The sequence below is a fragment of the Salvelinus namaycush genome, chromosome 33 (genome assembly GCF_016432855.1).
Source record: "Salvelinus namaycush isolate Seneca chromosome 33, SaNama_1.0, whole genome shotgun sequence".
Lineage (NCBI taxonomy): Eukaryota > Metazoa > Chordata > Actinopteri > Salmoniformes > Salmonidae > Salvelinus > Salvelinus namaycush.
In genome coordinates, this window is record NC_052339.1 from 3,587,442 (window position 1) to 3,604,393 (window position 16,952).

Below are 16,952 nucleotides of genomic sequence, written 5' to 3' on the forward strand. Positions count from 1 at the left end.
AATTATTTATTTCAGCTTTTATTTCTTTCATCACATTCCCAGTGAGTCAGAAGTTTACATACACTCAATTAGTATTTGGTAGCATTGCCTTTAAAATATTTTAAACTTGGGTCAAACTTTTCGGGTTGCCTTCCACAAGCTTCCCACAATAAGTTGGGTGAATTTTGGCCCATTCCTCCTGACAGAGTCAGGTTTGTAGGCCTCCTTGCTCGCACACTTTTTTAGTTCTGCCCACACATTTTCTATAGAATTGAGGTCTGTGCTTTGTGGTGGCCACTCCAATACCTTGACTTTGTTGTCCTTAAGCCATTTTGCCACAACTTTGGAAGTATGCTTGGGGGTCATTGTCCATTTGGAAGACCCATTTGCGACCAAGCTTTAACTTCCTGACTGATGTCTTGAGATGTTGCTTCAGTATATCCACATATTTTTTCTTCCTCATAATGCCATCTGATTTGTGAAGTGCACCAGTCCCTCCTGCAGCAAAGCATCCCCACAACATGATGCTGCCACCCCTGTGCTTCACTGTTGGGATGGTGTTCTTCGGCTTGCAAGCCTCCCCCTTTTTCCACCAAACATAACGATGGTCATTATGGCCAAACAGTTCTATTTTTGTTTCATCAGACCAGAGGACATTTCTCCAAAAAGTACGATCTTTGTCCCCATGTGCAGTTGCAAACTGTAGTCTGACTTTTTTATGGTGGTTTTGGAGCAGTGGCTTCTTCCTTGCTGAGCGGCCTTTCAGGTTCTGTCGATATAGGACTCGTTTTACTGTGGATACAGATACTTTTGTACCTGTTTCCTCCAGCATCTTCACAAGGTCCTTTGCTGTTGTTCTGGGATCGATTTGCACTTTTCGCACCAAAGTACGTTTATCTCTAGGAGACAGAACGCGTCTCCTTCCTGAGCGGTTTGACGGCTGCGTGGTCCCATGGTGTTTATACTTATGTACTATTGTTTGTACAGATGAACGTGGTACCTTAAGGCATTTGGAAATTGATCCCAAGGATGAACCAGACTTGTGGAGGTATACAATTTTTTTTCTGAGGTCTTGGCTGATTTCTTGATTTGATTTTCTTGATTTTCCCATGATGTCAAGCAAAGAGGCACTGAGTTTGAAGGTAGGCCTTGAAATACATCCACAGGTACACCTCCAATTGACTCAAATGATAGCAATTAGCCTATCAGAAGATTCTAAAGCCATGACATCATTTTCTGGAATTTTCCAAGCTGTTTAAAGGCACAGTCAACTTAGTGTATGTAAACTTCTGACCCACTGGAATTGTGATACAGTCAATTATAAGTGAAATAATCTGTCTGTAAACAATTGTTGGAAAAATGACTTCTGTCATGCACAAAGTAGATGTCCTAACTGACTTGCCAAAACTATAGTTTGTAAACAAGACATTTGTGGAGTGGTTGAAAAACTAGTTTTAATGACTCCAACCTAAGTGTATGTAAACTTCAGACTTCAACTGTATATAGCGCCATTCTTGTGTATTTTATTTGATTCCTCGTGTTGCTATTTTACTTTTAAACTCTGTATTGTTGGGAAGGGCTCGTAAGCATGCATTTCGTGGTAAAGTCTACACCAGTTGTATTCGGCACATATGACAAATACAATTTGATTTGATTTAAAATATATGTGCAACATTTCATGTTTGCATCTATGAATAGATCAATGCATAGGCCCTCTGTAGGCAAACAGGCCCTCTGTATTGGGCAGCGATAATCACAGCGGAGACACCCGAACAGATAAAGGAACTGTGAGGAGGAACAGGGGAAAAGGAGAGAACAAGCACGGAGGGAGGGGGAGCGATACGGAAGGGAGCCAGAGAGAGAGAGAGAGAGAGCGAGAGAGAGAGAGAGAGAGAGAGAGAGAGAGGGGAAGAGAGTGAGAGACAGGCAGAACCACAGAAGTAGAAACAAAATGCAAGAAATCCGTTGAGAGAAAGCATAGAGAGTGTGAGATATATATCTTTACAGGCTAAGGAGAGCTGAGATTGCATGCAGCAGGCACCACCTAAGTAGCAGCAGTAGCATTAAAATTAGCATCCTCACACTGATCATCCAGGATCCAGGCAGGCGTGCTCTTATCTGTCCCCGAGGAAGGAGCATGGCAGCCCAGCCTGTGGACGAAGGACAACAGGGCTGGGGCTGGAGCTGGGGCTCGGGGACTGAGGCATGAGAAGCAGGGGAGAGAAGCAGCATTGCGGCCGCCCAGCTCACACTGGCCAGGCGGCTTCAGCACCAACGCCGGCAGATAGACTAGGCTAGAGGAGAGGCAGGCAGCTGCTGAGATTGGAGAGCTCATGTGGACAGCGTAGCAGCACCATTAATGGTAGTTGGAGCATTACATGTATCAGTAGCTTTTGACCTAACAGTAGCAACAGCAGTAGCAGGAGCAAAGGTAGCACATCTGTTGCTGCAGTATTGGCAGCCACACCAAAGGTAGCCCTAACAAAGGTAGCTTTCACAGCAAAGGTAGCCATAGCTGTGGAGGTATTCGTAACAATAGCAGTCCAGGTATCTTTAGTCATAGTAGGGATACTTAACAGTGGCCCAGGACACTGAATGACAAGTGTGACTAATGAAGGCCACCTGGATTCGGCTGCTGAGCAGATCCAAGGGAGGTCGCGTCAAGAGCTCCGATGACTGTGTAAGCCGATTATTCAAGCATGCTTCCTTTATCTCCTGTTTTTGTGTGTGTGCACGTTTGTGTGTGCGTGAATGTATGTGTCTGTGGGTGTGTGTACTGAATGTACATCATGGCATGTACCTGTGCGTGCCTGTATAGGGGTCAGGGGGTGGTATTGTCATGCTGCGTTAGTGATGATAAGGGTTAGTGGGCTGTCCGTCATCACTGTCAGAGGCCTCATTATGTCATCACCTCTCTCTGACCCACTGTGCTGTAACTCTCTTGGTCAGACCCCTGCTTTACTCTGGACATAATGGAATGATGGATTTAACAGTGTCAGTCACCTGAGGATACAAGGATACATGAGGTTGGTGTGGTTGGTGTGGTTGTATGTTATACTGTAGCCTAGTCCATGTGTGTATGCGTGTGCGTGTGTGCGAGTGTTTGTGTGCGTGTGTGCGCAGGGTTGGGGAGTAACTGATTACCTAAAAAACGCTAACAGTAATCAGTTACATTACCAGCACATATTTTGTAATGAGATTACAGATACTTTTGAAAAACTAGTGGTTGGGGAGTAACTGATTACCCCAAAAAACGCTAACAGAAATCAGTTACATCACCAGCAAATATTTTGTAATGAGATTACAGATACTTTAGAAAAACTAGATTACTTCTTGGATTACTTTAACATTCAGAAAGGATGTTTGCAAATCAAATGTATTGACACCTTTCTGTTTTCTCAATGACATTCAATTCAGCATTGAAAAAAAGCACGTTTGTTCCGCCTGAACGAGTCTGACCACAAGCCAGAGACCACTCTAATGACACACCACATGTGTTTGATGGATCCTTTTTTGTCTTCTTCTAAGGGGAAAGTAATCCATAAGTAACTGAGAGTAATCATAGGTCACTAGTAACTGTAACGGATTACATTTGGAAAGTAACCTACACAACCATGTGCAGTTGGCTTGTGCGTGCTTACGTGCGCGACTATGTGTACACGTGTGTGCATAGCTACTGTGATGGTGAGGTGTGGGTACTGAAAGTATTTCTAGGTAGGCTTTAACGAACGAGGTAAGACACCGATATCCAAAGCATTAAGCAAAATGCATGAAACATAAGCAGTGTCTCAGATAAAGAGTCGAGAGTTATTTATAGACGGTGTCTCAGGTACAACGCAGGAGAGGAAACACGGATAGTTAATGAGCAGTGTCTCATCTACAGATGTAGGATCTTAATGTGAGCCAGTTTGCTACAGCAGTAAAATGATCCTGTAGCAACAGGAAATGTCAATTATTAAGTGGATTATAATTCATGGATATTTTTTCGTGGGGGTTACGGGATGCTTGGGTAGTTTTAAATCAGCCCGGTATAGTTTGAGGTTATTTCTTTTTTATTTTGAACCCAGACAGAGGAGAACAGAGAGCAGTGTAATGGTGAAGTGAGGATCTTGTGTGGCTGGCAGTGGCATGCCTCTCTGTGCAGGTAAGAGAATGCATCACCCTTCCTTCTGTTCAAAAAGCCCCTCTGAGTCTGACAATAACAAAACAGGGCTATAAACTTACTGGGCTGCCTGCCCGCGTTGTAGCTTTGCAGAGTGTGTGTGTATGTGTGTGTCTGAACGTGTGCGTGTGTTCCAGCTTGTCTGTGCCTGCCTGTGTGTATAAATTGTGTGGTTCCGACTGTGAAGCATGGAGGAGGAGGTGTTATGGTGTGGGTGTGCTTTGCTGGTGACACTGTCAGTGATTTATTTGGAATTCAAGGCACACTTAACCAGCATGGCTACCACAGCATTCTGCAGCAATACCCCTTCTCATCTGGTTTGCGCTTAGTGGGACTATCATTTGTTTTTCATCAGGACAATGACACAAAACACACCTCCAGGCTCAAGGAGAGTGACAGAGTGCTGCATCAGATGACCTGGCCTCCACAATCACGTGACCTCATCCCAATTGAGATGGGTTGTGATGAGTTGGACGCAGAGTGAAGGGAAAGCAGCTAACAAGTGCTCAGCATATGTGGGAACTCCTTCAAGACTGTTGGAAAAGCAATCCTCATAAAGCTGGTTGAGAAAATGCCAAAAGTGTGCAAAGCTGTCATTAAGGCAAAGGGTGGCTACTTTGAAGAATCTCGAATATAAAATATGTTTTGATTTGTTTAACACTTTCTTGATTACTACATGATTCCATATGTGTTATTTCATAGTTTTGATGTCTTCACTATTATTCTACAATGTAGAAAATAGTAAAAATAAAGAAAACCCTTCAATGAGTAGGTGTGTCCAAACTTTTGACTGGTACTATATCTATATATATATTATTCTACAATGTAGAAAATAGTAAGAGAGGAGAGAGAGAGAGACAGAGAGAGAGGGAGCTCACGTCATGGAAGACAAACCTACAGCTATAGTACACTATAGTTACTGATGTGTCCTGAGGCTATGTGAGATAGTGGGTGTCCCGCTGCTTTATGAGAAGCAGGGGAATGTCCATTTTGAAACATGCATCCAATTAGCTATTGTGATTTCTTTCTGCCTCTCCTCCCTCTGGGTTTGAACATTGTGTGATTTAGACGTGTGTGCCTGTTCACTAAGTTCACTAACTAGGCTCTGATGCTCTCCGAAGATTCATTGTACCTCTGGCGTTGAGTGTGGTCAGTACTTTATTTGTGGTCTCATAGTGTTTTTTACTCGTTTTTTTGTTTTTGACAGAAACCCCTCTCCAAAAAAAAATAGGTCTTCTGCTTGAGTTTCAGTGAGACACTGCTGAACAAGGCAGCAATGTCCATTGAAAACTAGTTTACCAGGAATTGTCTTCAAATCTGGACCTTTCAAACTGTGATGCCTCACTGACAGCAGGGGCATGGTGTATAGATTCTGTGACAGTGAGTGTTGGTGTGTCTGATGAGTGTTCATCTCTTGTGTGATGTTGAGGTCTGAAGAGTAAGTCTGTTGTTTGATGTTAAGATCTGAAGAGTAAGTCTGTTGTTTGATGTTAAGATCTGAAGAGTAAGTATGATATTTGATGTTGAGATCTGAAGAGTAAGTCTGTTGTTTGATGCCTTTTCTCAATAGGGGGGCGCTGTTTTCACTTTGTAAAAATTCGTTCCCAAATTAAACTGCCTCGTACTCAATTCTTGCTCGTACAATATGCATATTATTATTACTATTGGATAGAAAACACTCTCTAGTTTCTAAAACCGTTTGAATTATATCTGTGAGTAAAACAGAACTCATTTTGCAGAAAACTTCCTGTCAGGAGCTGAGAAATCTGAAATCGGGGGCTCTGTTCCAGGGTCAGTTTATAAATTTGCATGTAATCTATGGGTCGACATGCACTGCATACGCCTTCCCCTAGATGTTAGTAAGCAGTGAGAATTGGAATGGGGTGTCTAGATAGATCTGAGGTGGAACAAGAGATGTTGGAACGGAAGGCCTGGTCTTTTCATGGTTTGACCTGATGCAGGAAGGACCTCTCCATCGCGCTCTGAAAAGCTTTCGTTTTATAAGTTAGATATCTCCGGCTCTGATTTAATTTGATATACGTGTTAAAAACATCATAATGTAGTTATTTCAGTTTATATCAGTTTAATGCGATTTTCGGTATTTTCTTTGTTCTGCGTTATGGAGGGTTGGCCACTTATGCGCCACATGGCTAACGTTTGCTGCTAATTACACAGTTGAAGACGACATTCTACAACCGAGCAACGATTATTCTGGACAAAGGACAACTTGTACAAGATTCTGATGGAAGCTCATCAAATAGTAAGAACTATTTATGATGTTAATTCGTAAATCTGTCGAAAATGTGTAGACTAATATTCCGCCATTAATTTCGGCGCGGTCTCGCCATAACGTAAGCTGTATGTCGTAGTAACGTTACTTTTAAAAATCTAACACAGCGGTTGCATTAAGAACTAATGTATCTTTCATTTGCTGTCCAACCTGTATTTTTTAGTCAAGTTTATGATTAGTTATTGATTAGATTAGGTGCCTCTCCCAAGATTTCTCCCAACATTTTGTTTGCAGTTTGGCTACTATTCACATTGTTCAACCACGATTTGTGCCGCTAAATATGCACATTTTCGAACAAACCATATATGTATTGTGTAATATGATGTTATAGGACTGTCATCTGATGGAGTTTGAGAAGGTTAGTGAAAAAATTAATATCTTTTGCTGGATTATTCGCTATCGCCAACGTTATGTTGAATGAATGGGGCTGTGTGGTAGGCTATTGTAGTAAGCTAATATAATGCTATATTGTGTTTTCGCTGTAAAACACTTAAAAAATCTCAAATATTGGCTGGATTCACAAGATGTTTGTCTTTCATTTGCTGTACACTGTGTATTTTTCATAAATGTTTTATGATGAGTATTTAGGTAATTCACGTTGCTCTCTGTAGTTATTCTAGTTGCTTTGGTGAGAGTTGTGATGGTGGCTGCAATGTAAAACTATGATTTATACCTGAAATATGCACATTTTTCGAACAAAACATATGCTATACAATAAATATGTTATCAGACTGTCATCTGATGAAGTTGTTTCTTGGTTAGTGACTATTTATATCTTTATTTGGTCGAATTTGTGATAGCTACCTATGCAGTAAAAAAATTGTGGGAAAAAAAAGTTGGGTCTTTTGCTATCGTGGTTAGCTCATAGAAATACATATTGTGTCTTCCCTGTAAAACATTTTAAAAATCAGAAATGATGGCTGGATTCACAAGATGTGTATCTTTCATCTGGTGTCTTGGACTTGTGATTTCATGATATTTAGATGCTAGTATTTACTTGTGGCGCTATGCTAGGCTATGCTAGTCAGCTTTTTTACTGATGAGGGTGCTCCCGGATCCGGGATGAGTACCAAGTAGAAGTTAAGATCTGAAGAGTAAGTCTGTTATTTGATGTTGAGATCTGAAGTGTAAGTCTGTTGTTTGATGTTGAAATCTGAAGAGTAAGTCTGTTGTTTGATGTTGAGATCTGAAGAGTAAGTCTGTTGTTTGATGTTGAGATCTGAAGAGTAAGTCTGTTGTTTGATGTTGAGATCTGAAGAGTAAGTCTGTTGTTTGATGTTGAGATCTGAAGAGTAAGTCTGTTGTTTGATGTTGAGGGCTGAAGAGTAAGTCTGTTGTTTGATGTTGAGATCTGAAGAGTAAGTCTGTTGTTTGATGTTGAGGGCTGAAGAGTAAGTCTGTTGTTTGATGTTGAGGGCTGAATAGTAAGTCTGTTGTTTGATGTTGAGGTCTGAAGAGTAAGTCTGTTATTTGATGTTGAGGTCTGAAGAGTAAGTCTGTTGTTTGATGTTGAGGGCTGAAGAGTAAGTATGTTGTTTGATGTTAAGATCTGAAGAGTAAGTCTGTTGTTTGATGTTGAGGGCTGAAGAGTAAGTCTGTTGTTTGATGTTAAGATCTGAAGAGTAAGTATGTTGTTTGATGTTAAGATCTGAAGAGTAAGTATGTTGTTTGATGTTAAGATCTGAAGAGTAAGGCTGTTGTTTGATGTTAAGATCTGAAGAGTAAGTATGTTGTTTGATGTTGAGATCTGAAGAGTAAGTCTGTTGTTTAATGTTGAGATCTGAAGAGTAAGTCTGTTGTTTGATGTTGAGGGCTGAAGAGTAAGTATGTTGTTTGATGTTAAGATCTGAAGAGTAAGTATGTTGTTTGATGTTAAGATCTGAAGAGTAAGTATGTTGTTTGATGTTAAGATCTGAAGAGTAAGTCTGTTGTTTGATGTTGAGATCTGAAGAGTAAGTCTGTTATTTGATGTTGAGGGCTGAAGAGTAAGTATGTTGTTTGATGTTGAGGGCTGAAGAGTACGTCTGTTGTTTGATGTTGAGGGCTGAAGAGTAAGTCTGTTGTTTGATGTTAAGATCTGAAGTGTAAGTCTGTTGTTTGATGTTAAGATCTGAAGAGTAAGTCTGTTGTTTGATGTTGAGGTCTGAAGAGTAAGTCTGTTGTTTGATGTTGTGGGCTGAAGAGTAAGTCTGTTGTTTGATGTTAAGATCTGAAGAGTAAGTCTGTTGTTTGATGTTAAGATCTGAAGAGTAAGTCTGTTGTTTGATGTTGAGGTCTGAAGAGTAAGTCTGTTGTTTGATGTTGAGGGCTGAAGAGTAAATCTGTTGTTTGATGTTGAGATCTGAAGAGTAAGTCTGTTGTTTGATGTTGAGATCTGAAGAGTACGTCTGTTGTTTGATGTTGAGATCTGAAGAGTAAGTCTGTTGTTTGATGTTGAGGGCTGAAGAGTAAGTCTGTTGTTTGATGTTGAGGGCTGAAGAGTAAGTCTGTTGTTTGATGTTAAGATCTGAAGAGTAAGTCTGTTGTTTGATGTTAAGATCTGAAGAGTAAGTCTGTTGTTTGATGTTGAGGTCTGAAGAGTAAGTCTGTTGTTTGATGTTGAGGGCTGAAGAGTAAGTCTGTTGTTTGATGTTGAAGGCTGAAGAGTAAGTATGTTGTTTGATGTTAAGATCTGAAGAGTAAGTCTGTTGTTTGATGTTAAGATCTGAAGAGTAAGTATGTTGTTTGATGTTGAGATCTGAAGAGTAAGTCTGTTGTTTGATGTTGAGGGCTGAAGAGTAAGTCTGTTGTTTGATGTTGAAGGCTGAAGAGTAAGTATGTTGTTTGATGTTAAGATCTGAAGAGTAAGTCTGTTGTTTGATGTTAAGATCTGAAGAGTAAGTCTGTTGTTTGATGTTGAGATCTGAAGAGTAAGTCTGTTGTTTGATGTTGAGGGCTGAAGAGTAAGTCTGTTGTTTGATGTTAAGATCTGAAGAGTAAGTCTGTTGTTTGATGTTAAGATCTGAAGAGTAAGTCTGTTGTTTGATGTTGAGGTCTGAAGAGTAAGTCTGTTGTTTGATGTTGAGGGCTGAAGAGTAAGTCTGTTGTTTGATGTTGAGGTCTGAAGAGTAAGTCTGTTGTGTGATGTTAAGATCTGAAGAGTAAGTCTGTTGTTTGATGTTGAGATCTGAAGAGTAAGTCTGTTGTTTGATGTTGAGATCTGAAGAGTAAGTCTGTTGTTTGATGTTGAGATCTGAAGAGTAAGTCTGTTGTTTGATGTTAAGATCTGAAGAGTAAGTCTGTTGTTTGATGTTAAGATCTGAAGAGTAAGTCTGTTTTTTGATGTTGAGGGCTGAAGAGTAAGTCTGTTGTTTGATGTTAAGATCTGAAGAGTTAGTCTGTTGTTTGATGTTGAGGGCTGAAGAGTAAGTCTGTTGTTTGATGTTGAGGGCTGAAGAGTACGTCTGTTGTTTGATGTTGAGGGCTGAAGAGTTAGTCTCTGTTGTGTGTTATTGAGGTCGTTTGCGTTAATCTGTCATGTATCTTTCCTTAATGTGTGTTTCCCTCTACTCTGCAGGGTTCGGCGGACTCCTACACCAGCCGTCCATCAGACTCTGATGTTTCCCTGGAGGAGGATAAGGAGGCAGTGCGACGAGAGGCAGAGCGGCAGGCTCAGGCACAGCTCGAGAAGGCCAAGGTACTACACACTCTCTCTCTCTCTCTCTCTCTCTCTCTCTCTCTCTCTCTCTCATCAGTAGCCCCTCACATGCCTTTGAGCCCCTCTGTTTGACTGCACAGCTCTAATCAGCTCTACAGGCTGTTCCCAAAACAAACTCTGATAGCAAACCAACACTGTCTGTCTGCCCTCCTCCCCTCAATCACCTCAGAGCAATACCAAAGTGTCAGTGATACACTGGAGTCAGCAAAACGGAGAAAAACACAGAGGGAGAGTGACAGAGGGAGAGAGAGCGACATATATAGAGTGAAAGAGAGAGTGACAGAGGGAGAGAGAGCAACATATATAGAGTGAAAGAGAGAGTGACAGAGGGAGAGAGAGCAACATATATAGAGTGAAAGAGAGAGTGACAGAGGGCGAGAGAGCAACATATATAAAGTGAAAGAGAGAGTGACAGAGGGAAAGGGAGCAACATATATAGAGTGACAGAGGGAGAGAGCGCAACATATATAGAGTGAAAGAGAGAGTGACAGAGGGAGAGAGAGCAACATATATAAAGTGACAGAGGGAGAGAGAGCAACATATATAGAGTGACAGAGAGAGTGACAGAGGGAGGGGGAGCAACATATATAGAGTGAAAGAGAGAGTGGCAGAGGGAGAAAGAGCAACATATATAGTGACAGAGGGAGCGAGAGCAACATATATAGAGTGAAAGAGAGAGTGACAGAGGGAGAGAGAGCAACATATATAGAGTGACAGAGAGAGTGACAACGGGAGAGAGAGCAACATATATAGAGTGAAAGAGAGAGTGGCAGAGGGAGAAAGAGCAACATATATAGAGTGACAGAGGGAGAGAGAGCAACATATATAGAGTGAAAGAGAGAGTGACAGAGGGAGAGAGCGCAACATATATAGAGTGACAGAGAGCGTGACAGAGGGAGAGAGAGCAACATATATAGAGTGAAAGAGAGAGTGACAGAGGGAGAGAGAGCAACATATATAGAGTGAAAGAGAGAGTGACAGAGGGAGAGAGAGCAACATATATAGAGTGACAGAGAGAGTGACAGAGGGAGAGAGAGCAACATATATAGAGTGACAGAGGGAGAGAGAGCAACATATATAGAGTGACAGAGAGAGTGACAGAGGGAGGGGGAGCAACATATATAGAGTGAAAGAGAGAGTGGCAGAGGGAGAAAGAGCAACATATATAGTGACAGAGGGAGCGAGAGCAACATATATAGAGTGAAAGAGAGAGTGACAGAGGGAGAGAGAGCAACATATATAGAGTGACAGAGAGAGTGACAACGGGAGAGAGAGCAACATATATAGAGTGAAAGAGAGAGTGGCAGAGGGAGAAAGAGCAACATATATAGAGTGACAGAGGGAGAGAGAGCAACATATATAGAGTGAAAGAGAGAGTGACAGAGGGAGAGAGCGCAACATATATAGAGTGACAGAGAGCGTGACAGAGGGAGAGAGAGCAACATATATAGAGTGAAAGAGAGAGTGACAGAGGGAGAGAGAGCAACATATATAGAGTGAAAGAGAGAGTGACAGAGGGAGAGAGAGCAACATATATAGAGTGACAGAGAGAGTGACAGAGGGAGAGAGAGCAACATATATAGAGTGAAAGAGAGAGTGGCCGAGGGAGAGAGAGCAACATATATAGAGTGAAAGAGAGAGTGACAGAGGGAGAGAGAGCAACATATATAGAGTGAAAGAGAGAGTGACATAGGGAGAGTGAGCAACATATATAGAGTGAAAGAGGGAGAGAGAGCAACATATATAGAGTGACAGAGAGAGTGACAGAGAGAGAGAGAGCAACATATATAGAGTGAAAGAGAGAGTGACAGAGGGAGAGAAAGCAACATATATAGAGTGAAAGAGAGAGTGTCAGAGAGAGAGAGAGAGCAACATATATAGAGTGACAGAGAGAGTGACAGAGCGATAGAAAGCAACATATAGAGTGAAAGAGAGAGTGTCAGAGAGAGAGAGAGCAACATATATAGAGTGAAAGAGAGAGTGACAGAGGGAGAGAGAGCAACATATATAGAGTGAAAGAGAGAGAGAGCAACATATATAGAGTGACAGACAGAGAGAGAGAAACATATATAGAGTGACAGAGGGAGAGAGAGCAACATATATAGAGTGAAAGAGAGAGTGACAGAGGGAGAGAGAGCAACATATATAGAGTGAAAGAGAGAGTGACAGAGGGAGAGAAAGCAACATATATAGAGTGAAAGAGAGAGTGTCAGAGAGAGAGAGAGAGCAACATATATAGAGTGACAGAGAGAGTGACAGAGCGATAGAAAGCAACATATAGAGTGAAAGAGAGAGTGTCAGAGAGAGAAAGAGCAACATATATAGAGTGACAGAGAGAGTGACAGAGAGGGAGCAACATATATCAAGTGAAAGAGAGAGAGAGCAACATATATAGAGTGACAGAGAGAGTGGCAGAGGGAGAGAGAGCAACACATATAGAATGACAGAGGGAGAGAGAGCAACATATATAGAGTGACAGAGAGAGTGACAGAGAGAGTGACAGAGGGAGCAACATATATCGAGTGAAAGAGAGAGAGAGCAACATATATAGAGTGACAGAGGGAGAGAGAGCAACATATATAGAGTGAAAGAGAGAGTGGCAGAGGGAGAGAGAGCAACACATATAGAATGACAGAGGGAGAGAGAGCAACATATATAGAGTGACAGAGAGAGTGACAGAGGGAGAGAGAGCAACATATATAGAGTGAAAGAGAGAGAGCAACATATATAGAGTGAAAGAGAGAGTGACAGAGAGAGAGAGAGCAACATATATAGAGTGAAAGAGAGAGTGACAGAGGGAGAGAGAGCAACATATATAGAGTGAAAGAGAGAGTGACAGAGGGAGAGAAAGCAACATATATAGAGTGAAAGAGAGAGTGTCAGAGAGAGAGAGAGAGCAACATATATAGAGTGACAGAGAGCGTGACAGAGGGAGAGGGAGCAACATATATAGAGTGAAAGAGAGAATGTCAGAGAGAGAGAGAGCAAGATATATCGAGTGAAAGAGAGAGAGAGCAACATGTATAGAGTGATAGAGGGAGAGAGAGCAACATATATAGAGTGAAAGAGAGAGTGGCAGAGGGAGAGAGAGCAACACATATAGAATGACAGAGGGAGAGAGAGCAACATATATAGAGTGACAGAGGGAGAGACAGAGGTAGAGACATCAACACATATAGAATGACAGAGGGAGAGAGAGCAACATATATAGAGTGAAAGAGAGAGTGGCAGAGGGAGAGAGAGCAACACATATAGAATGACAGAGGGAGAGAGAGCAACATATATAGAGTGACAGAGGGAGAGACAGAGGTAGAGACATCAACACATATAGAATGACAGAGGGAGAGAGAGCAACATATATAGAGTGACAGAGAGAGTGACAGAGGGAGAGAGAGCAACATATATAGAGTGAAAGAGAGAGAGCAACATATATAGAGTGAAAGAGAGAGTGACAGAGAGAGAGAGCAACATATATAGATTGAAAGAGAGAGTGACAGAGGGAGAGAGATCAACATATATAGAGTGAAAGAGAGAGTGACAGAGGGAGAGAGAGCAACATATATAGAGTGACAGAGAGAGTGACAGAGGGAGAGGGAGCAACATATATAGAGTGACAGAGAGAGTGACAGAGGGAGAGAGAGCAACATATATAGAGTGACAGAGAGAGTGACAGAGGGAGAGAGAGCAACATATATAGAGTGACGGAGGGAGAGAGAGCAACATATATAGAGTGACAGAGGGAGAGAGAAAATTATAGTGTTAAAGAAAGAGGGCTCTGGTTAAAAGTAGTGCCTATAGGGAATGGGGCTCAGTTTCAGACATAACCCCAGATTCAAACCAAGGCGGACCTCTCGTTTCCTCTGTAAAAATACCCCCAACAATCAATCAATGTCACCCAATTACGTACAATATGAATGTAAAATTGTCAATTGTCTAGACTTCTGAGAACTGTCCTCATTATCTATTGCATTATGCATAGGCAGTGCTGAAATGGCCATATGGCTCTGCTCATTTATGAAACCAAAAAAAAACCCGCTGGATTGATGAAGGTTAAGGGGACCTTAGCTCGGCACATTTTACGGGCTCCTACTTCACAGCTAGCACATTGTGCCCGCTCTGCGCGCTGTAAGGATTTATACAATTGACTTCAGAACAATTCGAAACGTTTGCTCAAGGTGAAACGAGACGAGAATCTTTATTTATGGTGCGAGATCCACCGTTGCATGCTTATGCAATGACGGTGCCAGATTACAAGTTACAAGGCGGGCACAGCAACACACAGGGCAGGTGTCTAATAACACTGTCAGTACAGGCACAGAGAAGGCTTCAGGTTAGTAGCCAATGAAATATGCATAAAATAGAGTCATGTTGACAGAGAGCGAGAGAGAAAGACAAGGAAGAGAGAGAGAGAAAGGACTTTGTGGTGTTAATTGGCCGTCAACCACAGCGCAACCTGCCAGGGTTCCCAGTTAAAGATCTGGCTCCTCTTAAACCTGCTATCTCGCTTTCTCTTTTCCGTCGGTCCACTCTTTATTCCATTCTCTTCCTCCCTTCTTTCCCTTTCCCTATACCCTCACTCGCTCTTCTCCAACCCTTCATTCTCTCACCGGCCTGTCCTCCCTCTATCCTATTCTCTCCCTCTTCATCCCCGTCTCTCTCTCCGCTCACTCACTCTCACCAGCCTTCTTTCTCTCCCCCTCCCTTCCTTTCTCCCACCCTCTCTCTGGCTGCGGCCAATACTGAATGCCTAATGAAGGTCTTCCTGTGTTACATTAACTGGAGGAGAGGAACAGGGTGATGGACAGGAGAGGAGCGATGAGGAGAGCAACAAGGGGATGGATGGGAGGGGAGAGATGAGGAGAGTGGAGGAACAGGGGGATGGACAGGAGAGGAATAGGGGGGATGACAGGAGAGGCGATGAGGAGAGGAACAGGGGGATGACAGGAGAGGAGATGAGGAGAGGAACAGGGGGATGACAGGAGAGGAAATGAGGAGAGGAACAGGGGGGTGACAGGAGAGGAGATGAGGAGAGGAACAGGGGGATGACAGGAGAGGAACAGGGGGATGACAGGAGAGGAACAGGGGGGGGGACAGGAGAGGAACAGGGGGATGACAGGAGAGGAGAAGAACAGGGGGATGACAGGAGAGGAACAGGGGGGTGGACAGGAGAGGAACAGGGGGATGACAGGAGAGGAGAGGAACAGGGGGATGGACAGGAGAGGAGCAATGAGGAGAGCAACAAGGGGATGATGGGAGGGGAGAGATGAGGAGAGTGGAGGAACAGGGGGATGGACAGGAGAGGAACGGGGATGACAGGAGAGGAGAGGAACAGTGGGATGACAGGAGAGGAGCAGGGGGATGGACAGGAGAGGAACAGGGGGATGGACAGGAGAGGAACAGGGGGATGACAGGAGAGGAACAGGGGGATGACAGGAGAGGCACAGGGGGATGACAGGAGAGGAGCAGGGGGATGGACAGGAGAGGAACAGGGGGATGACAGGAGAGGAACAGGGGGATGACAGGAGAGGAACAGGGGGATGACAGGAGAGGAACAGGGGGATGACAGGAGAGGAACAGGGGGATGACAGGAGAGGAGCAGGGGGATGGACAGGAGAGGAACAGGGGGATGACAGGAGAGGAACGGGGGGATGACAGGAGAGGAACAGGGGGATTGACAGGAGAGGAACAGGGGGATGACAGGAGAGGAACAGGGGGATGACAGGAGAGGAACAGGGGGATGGACAGGAGATGAGAGGAACAGGGGGATGGACAGGAGATGAGAGGAACAGGGGGATGGATAGGAGGGGAGAGGAACAGGGAGATGCACACAGGTATCTGCATTAAGAGAAAGATTCACACATTTTGAATGCTATAATCGTTTTTGTGCATCTCTGAGCGATATTCTATCGATTTCCGGGGTCATTTCATGTTTTCACGTGTATCTAAGCTATTGCTGCTCGAGCAGGCAGAAATACAGCTGGCAGAACGAGTTTTGCATCATATGATTGGGCTAGCATGGGCTACTGACGTCACAGACCAGGTAATTGATACCTGAATGGCTAGAGAGAGAGAAGCAGTGGAGCATGAGGAAGGTAGTCCCAGTTCTCCAGACCACACAGGCACACACTACCTGACGGTGTTTTAAATTGGTACCCCATTCCATTTTATAGCGTACTACTTTCACCAGGGCCATTATGGCTCTGATCAAAAGTAGTGCATATATAGGGAACAGGGTGCCATTTGGGGGGAAAAAAACATGTGTTTTTACTGGGGAAAAACCCATTTACAGATCAAGATAAAACTGGGCAATCAGTCTAATGGTGCTCATTAATGGTAGATGGCCCCATCATGGACGTCACCAGGACCTGGCTTTCGGAGCTCTAGCCCCTAATGATTTTGGGTCAGCCCTGAATCTTTTGCGCTGCTGCAAATGGCGGAGAAAAAAAATGGTAGCTACTGAATGCGCCACTTAGTTCATAGAGCTGTGGTTACGTGAAACTCCCGAAGTCATCCAACCGTTATAATCACGGGTAAGGTGCTGCCGGTGCTGCCGGTGCGCAGCAGAGTGACGCTCCGCCACTTCTCATAATGGTGCTATGTCTCGCAAGATCACTTGATGACGAATTAGTATTCTACGTAACAAACCGAATACAATAGCATGATAATGTCAGGGTACTGTTAAACCAAAAACACCATGTTATTTATTATGTCAATTTAGCATGATTGTGATTTTTTTTTGTCATGCTGTGGCTGCTCTATACTTCTATTGGTTCGGCTGGTTAGCCACCCTCACTTATATCATTCAAGGTAGGCCTAATGTATGA

At 43.2% G+C, this 16,952-nt stretch overlaps 1 protein-coding gene across 1 annotated transcript in view; it reads left to right on the top strand.

The window, feature by feature from the left end:
• The first annotated feature begins 2,590 nt into the window (after positions 1-2,590).
• The window catches only part of LOC120027642 (voltage-dependent L-type calcium channel subunit beta-2-like), a 48,382-nt gene continuing 34,020 nt past the window's right edge, over positions 2,591-16,952 (top strand). The window contains exons 1-2 of the mRNA XM_038972639.1: positions 2,591-2,659; positions 9,988-10,107. Coding sequence (XP_038828567.1) covers positions 2,591-2,659; positions 9,988-10,107 — 189 coding nt within the window. The remainder of the gene's footprint in view (positions 2,660-9,987; positions 10,108-16,952) is intronic.